We start from the raw sequence: 9,112 nt of genomic DNA on the forward strand, positions 1-9,112 counted from the left end.
TTTTTTTTCAATAGTTAAAGTAAACAGAGAAGTCCTCAAATATTTGACTGAGTGGTCAGCCTCTTTTCTGTAATCGAGTACTTGAACCCAATGGCAGGTAGGACAACCCTGGCCCAAGGCTGGGTACAGAGGTTGCACTTGTTTTTCTGATGACTGGCAAAAATCCTGCTAGTTCACTGAAAGGATATCCTGTGAATAGCACAGCCCATGGCATAGCACCAGCACAAGGCAGAGATGTTCCTCCCCACTTCAGACTTGGGAAATATGGGTGAAAGGTACAAAAACAAAACCAGCTGGAAACTTTTCTCCCCTCCCCTAAGGAACTAACTGAGCAGGTCATGGAACATGACAAATTGCTCTGTAATAGCTTTGTGTGTGTAGAGAGAGAGAGATAAAAGTATTTAATATTTGCAACTAACTCATCAAAGAGGATTTGAAGACAAATGAAAGCTTACGCCTTTAGCATGATGTGATGTTAGTATTAAACGAACAGACAACAAATGCAATATTTAGGGCTGTCCATTCCAAGAACATTACGCAAGCCTTAAAATAACACTGACGAAAACAGACCACATTTAAGTGGAGCTTTTCTTTGTACTGTACAAAAATCAGTATGTGCTATGAGGTCTTAATGCATAGTGGTTTAACCTCTCAAACCACCAAATATGCATTCACAGATATATCCTTTGGATATTTTGGGGGGAAATGGAGACATGCACTGCATAGTACGCTCTCTCTCAGCAGGCAGCTAAATGTTTCCCATGAGTGTACTGTATTTCTCCTGTGAATAAGAGACCACAATGTTCTCTGAGAGGATAGTCTTAACACCCCATCTGTCTGCTTAGTTGTACACTGACCGTCCTTAGTCTGATAACGTAGAGCCAGCAACTAGATTAGTACCAGATCAATGATACTTCAGCAAGATGACCTACATTAGAGTGGCCCGTGATGAGCATTTAATGCTGTGTACGCGGATGTGACGTTATTTACAGTTTGATAACTATTTGTCAGAGGTAATCAGTGTTTTAATGAATTATTAAAGTATTTTGCATATTAACCTGTTGAGGAGTGAATTCTTTAAGACAATGCCGTTCCCCAGAGAGTGAATTATTTTCCTGGCTCCTTCTAGAATCCTACGCGAACGTTCTATAGTATCAGTGTTCTTAAAATGCGTCATGTTATAGAACCTTTTCCGTAAACGTTCTAATCACATATTTGTGATCGTACTCCCAGGGGCCGAGCTGCATCTGATCACATATTTGTGACCGTACTCAACAGGTTAATTGGATATACAAAATGCTAAAAGTGTTTTCTTGATGAAGATAACGAAAAGGTCACTAAGTTGATTGTTAGTCTATGAACCATGACCATGAGATGAGAGATGCTAAAACGCGATAATCGTGCCTTTTTTATCACCTCATTAAGATAACAGAACGTAACACAGAATCACATGCTAACTGTTAGATAATGTATCTGTGGCTGTTGAAGAAAATATCTCTGTAGGCCCAGTCACACAGATAAATATTCCCAATTATCAGCAAGATAACAAGAACACTAATCCTCCATCAGTGTTTTTTTTTTGTTGCACCTTTTAGATTACAGATACTCGTACTACTAGCTTGTTAAAGTGACCCGCCTATTGGCCTTCCATATAATAACAAAGTATTGTGTTCTCCAAATTCTTATGTCTGAGCACGTGAAAATGTTGCCAGTGTTTGAACTCGCTGTTCTCGGCCAACAAGTACCTTAATCTAATTCAGTCTCGTGACATTCACCCAACAATGAGCCAGACACAGCAGTGGTCAGTGTTGGCTGGCTATATCAAAGCTGGAGACATTTGAATCAGTTGGTATCCAATTGCAACTTATATTTTCTATTAAATGGTGAGCTCATCTGGGAAAAATCTGTTCAGACCTTGTGCGTGATGGTCAGTAGTCAAGGACAATTTTGATAATGTAGGGTTGTTCAAGTAACTTAAGGGCAATATTCCCAAAGAACAATCCAGAGACAGTATTAAGGTAAAATTAGTGTGTGTTCTTTTTTTTTTTAATATCACGATAAGAAACAAGTTCATCCATTTGGAGAAGTTAAAACTGTAGCCACAACTGGCCTTTAACAATACAAATAAAAACCCTTCATCTAAGAGAACAAGAGGAAAGGCAGACACAGGGACCCGTCCATGCGTACAAAAAAACTCAATGCATGTTGGACCCCACACAGAATAGTACCGCACGTCAAGAATCAGACTTTTGATCCAAGATGAACCACAAGATATCAGCACTCGTTTTAAAAAGGAACAGATCAACAGATCTGGCTTAGTTAAAACTATGTTAGAAAGACATTACATGCTAATTCACAGAAGTTTAGAAATGTCAGACACTTTTACATTTCATACGATCTACACAAGGGGAATCCAACCAAGTGTAGAGAAGTTAGGTCCATAGCAACAATTTTAAAACAGGACAGTAATGGCAGTGAACAGGCTAAAAAAATATGGGTGAATATGACCCAATGTGCACATTTGAATGAAATTCGCACACCTCTTCTGACAAAAACAAAAATCCATCTAGGTTATACCTTGTATTGGATTGACCAGTCAACATGAATACAAGGGTTTTTTTCTCAATAAGACCACAGACAGTACAGTACTAAAAACTCCTCCAGACCACTACAGCTGCTCGAAGCTGCCAAGAGAAACAGGAGGGTGAGGGTGGATTAGAAGGTCGGACCCAACAGTTCACTTGTACTCGGTCGGCTCGTCTCCCTCTTCGCTGAGTAAACATGTGCGGATCAGTGCCTCGGTGACAGCATAGGGGTCGCAGTTGGCCGAAGGGCGGCGGTCTTCAAAGTAGCCCTTCTTCTCCTGGCCGACCGTGCGCGGGATGCGGATGCTAGCGCCTCGGTTGGCCACGCCGGCAGAGAACTCGTGGATGTTGGAAGTCTCGTGGTAGCCGGTCAGGCGTCTGGCGTTGTCCAGGCCCCCCTTGGGGTCGTAGGCGCGGATGTGGTAGTTGTGCCTTCTACCGAGCTTCTCAATAGACTCCTCAATAAATCTGCAGGCAGAGAGACAAGCAATCCCAAATTAAATGGAGAAACTGAACCAAGATGGCATTCACGCCAAGCCTTGCTGCCTCTATGAAAGCATGATTTCAGGGAAGCTATGCTTAACAGTAATTTACCTTAATCCACCTTCTTCACGCATCTCCTTGGTGCTGAAGTTGGTGTGGCAGCCAGCGCCATTCCAGTTTCCGGGGATGGGCTTAGGGTCAAATGAGGCCACCACCCCAAAGTCTTCACATACCCTGTGCAGAATGAAGCGGGCGGCCCATAGGTGGTCACCCATGTTTATGCCCTCGCAGGGCCCCACCTGGAACTCCCACTGTGAACCAACAGAGAAACCATTAATACAAAAGGGAAAACCACCATTTGAATTCGATACTAAAGAACCATTTATTTCACATAACCAGTACCCTTCAATTGAACTAAAATCCATTGTATAGTTAGATTTATTCCTTTGTTAATGTAGTCAAGCGGTCACCAAAATGAGGACATACCTGAGCAGGCATCACTTCTGCATTGGTGCCACAGATCTCTACGCCAGCATAGAGGCATGCCCTGTAGTGGGCCTCCACAATGTCTCGACCGTATGCCTTGTCAGCTCCGACACCGCAGTAGTACGGTCCTGATGAAAAAACAGACTTAGAACTACAGGGCCAGCAGAGAGCACAGTGAACGGCTCTCATCTCTGGTCGCAGCCCGAGCCACACTCTTTAGCAGCACTCACCTTGGGGACCAGGGAAACCATTGGATGGCCAGCCAAAGGGATGCCCATCCGTCCCCAAGATGGTATACTCTTGTTCCATGCCGAACCACGGGACCTGGTTACGTACCATCTCCATGACCTTGTTACAAGAGAGGCGCAGATTTGTTTCTGTTGGGGACAAAAAAAATTACATAAATAATACTAATAATAATAATAATAATAATAATAATAATAATAATAACACATCTATCTATCTATCTATCTATCTATCTATAGAGAAAGAGATAGTGGTAGACAACAGCTTATCATATTAGTCAAATTCTTAAGATGAAATAAATAAACCAGTCCAGAATTCTCACCAGCAGGCTTGCGGTTGTACTTCAGAACTTCACAAAGGACCAGTTTGTTGGGGTCCTTCCTGAAAGGATCTCTAAACATGGCTGATGGGATTAGGTACATGTCGCTATTGGAGCCTTCAGACTGGTAAGTACTGGAGCCATCAAAATTCCATTCAGGGAGATCTAAAGAAAACCAAAAAAATTACGTTGCTTAGACACTGCCTTCATATGCCACCACGCAAGGCTAGGCTACTGCAGTAAGGGGATCTTGTCAAGAACAAACATCTGACTTATAGCTATTTATTTGTACAAATGGACACCAACCTTCAATGCTTTTAGGTTCAGAATCCAGGGTTCTGGTTTTGCAACGCAAGCCCTCTCCAGTTCCATCAATCCAGATGTACATAGCTTGAACCTTGTCTCCCTGAGGAAGCTCCAGATATTGCTGTTTAACAGCTTTACTTAACTTGGCACTCGCAGAAGTGGCCATCTTGCTTGCTATAGTGTACCTAAAAAGAAAACAAACAAAAATACCCGAATACGTTAATGCGTTTGTCTTTAGAAAAAGATACCACAAAGATACACATTCGAGTACATTACTGACTGATTCTAACAATGAATGAAATCACACGAGTAGAGATCACAATTTCGAGTGTTAACAAAAAGTGTTAAGAGGGGGCAGTGGGGGGAGGGTTGCCAAGAACCACGTTACGCAATAGCCGAAGGAAGAACAATAGTTAGCTAGCGTTGCCATCTCTACAAGACACACATCGAAATGATGCGCCTTCACTCATGACAGCGAACACAAAATAAAAATCCCGGATGAATATCACGTTATGATCTTTCTCGTGATTTCTCTTTAAAAAACATCAACCACTTCAATAACCTTTATTATGGCTACATGCTGACCACAGAAGACTTCCGAATCGAACGCGGACATGGTTACTATGTAGCGATTGCCAGCTGGTAGGCTAAACTAAAATAAACCATACCATGTCAACAGAACCAATCTCCTTTTTAGCATAAAATTAAGTAAATTCTAAATATTAAAATCGTCGTAGTTAGGCCTACTTAGAAATAGGTAAAAAAAACAAGATGCACCCTGATAAAAGCATCAAAGAAACCGACTGCAAGACTTGAAACAGCAATCATGGCATCACCTGTTAACAGCAGCAACCCAATGACATAAAATAAAGCATGTAAATACATACATTACCTATAAAAATGATGAAAATAGGACAATAAAACTGGTACAGTCTCCAGTGGGTATTTCGGGTAGACCCTGCTTGTTTTTCTCTCATTCTTTCTCCGCTGGCCTCATGCAGTCGAACTTTTAAAGTGCATTGTCGGATCTCTCCGCTTCTGATTGGCTACTCAGAAACGTGATCTCTTCATGGTCTGGAGATGGAAAGCGCATGGGCTGAAATCATTGGATAGCCTACACCCAAAAAATAAGAGGTCGTTCGTTCCACCAGTGTAGTGCATTTAGTCTCCAATAAAGCTCAAGTAAGGATGGACAATATTAAGGGACATATGACAACAGATTTAACTACATTTGAACTATATTTCTCTAACGGTCGTTGTTCGTCTGGGAATATATTATAATGCGTCACCTGGATAAAAGCGGTCCACCACAATATCAACACTGACCACTACACAATGATTTTCCATGTTCTACTATTTCAATTGGATATAATTCGTTCATTGAAGGGCTATGTGCACCTTTGCACAGCCTCTCCTTGTCTCTCAACAAACTTACATGCACGTTTAAAGAAAACATTAACAATCCTGAAATTGTTGACATAAAAGTCTAGTGGCTAAATTGTTCTTAAATCTGCATCATAACCACGCTGCACTAATCTGTTAAAAACTGTTGCATTCAAGTTAATTCTGCAAACCTATCACCACAAATAGAATTCAATTCTGTGGGAAACACAGTACAATACATTTGGTTGTTGACTACAGAATAAGATCATTGTACGCTACGCCACCCCGCGTTGACATTAAGAAGTGCAGACAGACGATAGGGATTCTTTCCTTGCGTGCGGATAAAGTTATGGTCAAGAAAGGGATAACCCTCTCATTCTAATGGAGTTGATGTAGTAGCCTAGTGATTTGTCGTTCCGTATTAGCATCTGTGAAAGCACATTTCCATTTGTATCTTGGGCTCCCAAAAGTGTAGCTACAACACAAGTGATTAGAAACATAAACAGACTAAACATCTTAATAGGAGGCACGCCAAATTTCCACATGCTCTCATGGAAATAATAATAGGCCTTAGGGGTTTTAACTAGCCTATGGAAATTACACTACATAAGAGAAATAGGAAGATAATGCATAATATCATTGTCTTGCCTCTTGAGTTACCGTTGTTGTAGGCTGGCTGCATGGCCTGTGGAAAAAAACAACTCAAAAATACTCATACTCACTGGACAAATAACGCATATCCGTATCGAATGAGTAACAAATATAGCCTATGGCAGATTTCTCACTTCTGACTCACATCATCAAGAGATTTGACTTGGTCTGCTTCAACAGTTTGAAAGAACTTCATAATGGGCAAAACAATGTGCAATCATAGAGTAAACAGTAGCGTCACAGACAACTGATTGTGCGTTCGTTTAGAACTCTTAGATAACCAACGATAGCCTTCCATAGCCATATAGTCCAGGCAAAGTAAGGTCTGACCCAAAACTAATTGCAACAGAATTTATTTTCACATTTTTATATTTCAATTGGTGATCTAAACACCATAGTAAAAGTCCATGAAAATCCAGTTGGTGGAAATATGTTGTTTTGTGTATGTGTGTATGTTTTATTATCCTTCAGCAAATACTGACACAACTGTAATTACAATGTTATAGAATAAGCATTCTAAAGAATATCTGACCCCATCTAACTTAACATGGAATTTTAGAATATTGCATTGTTGAGGAACATTCTTTTACAAAAGAGTTACAAGGATACAAGGAAGTTTATTGTCACATGCATATAGTTACTGGATGTAAGAAATGCAGTGAAATTATGTCTGGTGTCAGCCTATTTGTGCATTTATGGGGGGGGTGCAGTAGTGCAGTAGAAGAGGGGTTTAGTAGATTAAGTGGTAAGGGCTGCATAAAAAAGATGGGGGAGGATTGGGATGGGGGCAGTGTGCAGCAAGTATGTAGAGGAGACTTTCTGTAGCAAGCAGTGTGCTGTATGCAGTGTTTCCCACAGAACTGAATTCTATTTGTGGGGGTAGGTTTGCAGAATTAACTTAAATTCAACAGTTTTTAACAAATTAGTGTAGCGTGGTTATGATGAACAAGATTTAAGCACAATTTAGTACAATATGGAAAATCATTGTGTGGTGGTCAGTGTTGATATTGTGGTGGGCCGCCACAAATAAGTCAATGTATGGGAAACACTGGTATGTATGTGAGGTGATGACAGTGATGATGTAAGTGTGTGTGTTTTTTGTGTGTGTGTTGTGGGTTGGGGTGGGGGGCAATCAAGGACATGGGTAGATAGATGGAGGAGAAATCAAAAATAATAAATAAAGTTGGAGAAAGTCAGATATGTGTGTGTGTGTGTGTTTTGACGTGTGATGAAATTAGAAAATAAATAAAAGGTCTGTAGCATAGGGAGAGGGATGTAAAAGTGCTAAAAGTTATGTAGGTGTGTGTGTGTGTGTGGGGGGGTCATGAGTGCTGAGGAGTGAATGAGTGCAAAGTCAGTATAGTGTGAGTTCAGGGTTGGGAAATGTTTGAGAGTGCTGAGTAGTGAATGTGTGCAAAGTCAGTATAATGTGAGTTCAGAGTTCGGATGGCCTGGGGATAAAAAACTTCTCCTGAGTCTCTCAGTTCTGGCTTTGTGACTACATAGGCGTCTTCTTGATTTCAGCGGTAGGAATAATCCATTGTTAGGATGAGAAGAGTCCTTCAGAATCTTTTGGGCTCTTAGGAGTACTCTTCTGGAATAGATATCTTGTAGAGCAGGGAGTTGAGTTCTTATAGTACGTTCAGCTGAGCGCACTACTCTCTGCAGAGTACTACAATCACTGTGGAGTTCCCATACCAGGTGATGATGCTACCAGTTAGAACACTCTCAACTGCTGAAGTGTAGAAGGCCTTCATGATGGATGTAGAAACTTTGAATTTTCTTAGCTGACGAAGGGAGTAGAGTCGTTGTCTGGACTTCTTTAGAACATTGAGTGTTAACAGTCCATGTTAAGTCTTCAGTAATGTGGAAACCAAGGTATTTAAAACTTGTGACTCTCTCTACAGGTTGCCCGCTGATCATTAGTGGGGTGTAACTGTAGTTCTGCTGCTGCCTTGTGTAATCCACTACCATTTCCTTGGTTTTATTGACATTCAGTGTGCCACCATCAACCTGATCCAAGTAGAGCTGTTCATTGTTGTTACTAATCAGGCCCAAGATTAGTCATCTGCAGACAAGACAAGTCATCTGCAAACTTGATGATGGAGGTATGACTACTGTTGGCTTTGCAGTCATGTGTGTAGATGTTGTACAGCAGCGGACTCAAAACACAGCCTTGGGGAGCACCAGTGCTGATGGTTAATGTGTCATTTAATACATTTCTCAGGCTTATTTCAGACTGGTTTGTTGCTAATTGGTGTCTATTTTTACATTTTGGCCCTTTGAATCAATGGAAATGGTTGTTGAGTCTTTAAATAGAGCCAGTGTGTTTTTGGATGTAAGTGTTCCACAATGTTAAAGTTGTACAAACACATAGTTAAGCATTATTTAGCCTAGGAAAGTGTTTTTGGTGGTCTGATTTAGAGGTCACTGAATCATATACAGTATAGACAGTATAGTATAGTAATACAACTGAATACAACAGGAAAGCCCTGCAGCACATAGTGAACACAGCTGGAAGGATTAATGGTGCTTCACTCCCCTCCCTGAAAGACATTTACACCACCCATCTCACCCGCAAGGCGACCACAATTGTGAGTGATGCAAGTCACCCCGCTCACAATTTATTTGATCTACTGCCCTCTGGGAAGAG

At 41.1% G+C, this 9,112-nt stretch overlaps 1 protein-coding gene across 1 annotated transcript; it reads right to left on the reverse strand.

Annotated features, from left to right (window-relative positions):
- Positions 1-2,013: 2,013 nt before the first annotated feature.
- Positions 2,014-5,472, reverse strand: glulb (glutamate-ammonia ligase (glutamine synthase) b). Its single transcript, XM_048253211.1, has 7 exons — positions 5,318-5,472; positions 4,426-4,610; positions 4,123-4,284; positions 3,785-3,931; positions 3,555-3,682; positions 3,180-3,379; positions 2,014-3,053 (listed from the first exon to the last, which is right to left on the reverse strand). The coding sequence occupies exons 2-7, from the start codon at positions 4,589-4,591 to the stop codon at positions 2,738-2,740; spliced, it is 1,119 nt and encodes a 372-aa protein (XP_048109168.1). The 5' UTR covers positions 4,592-4,610; positions 5,318-5,472; the 3' UTR covers positions 2,014-2,737.
- Positions 5,473-9,112: the final 3,640 nt, after the last annotated feature.

Source organism: Alosa alosa, chromosome 9 (genome assembly GCF_017589495.1).
Source record: "Alosa alosa isolate M-15738 ecotype Scorff River chromosome 9, AALO_Geno_1.1, whole genome shotgun sequence".
NCBI lineage: Eukaryota > Metazoa > Chordata > Actinopteri > Clupeiformes > Clupeidae > Alosa > Alosa alosa.

Excerpts from the sequence above, each read along its gene's own strand:
- glulb (XM_048253211.1), bottom strand. The coding sequence starts at position 4,591 with ATGGCCACTTCTGCGAGTGCCAAGTTAAGTAAAGCTGTTAAACAGCAA. Across the intron at positions 4,285-4,425 it reads TGAACCTAAAAGCATTGAAG|ATCTCCCTGAATGGAATTTT; the intron begins GTTGGTGTCCAT and ends GGTTTTCTTTAG. Across the intron at positions 3,932-4,122 it reads GTACAACCGCAAGCCTGCTG|AAACAAATCTGCGCCTCTCT; the intron begins GTGAGAATTCTG and ends TGTCCCCAACAG.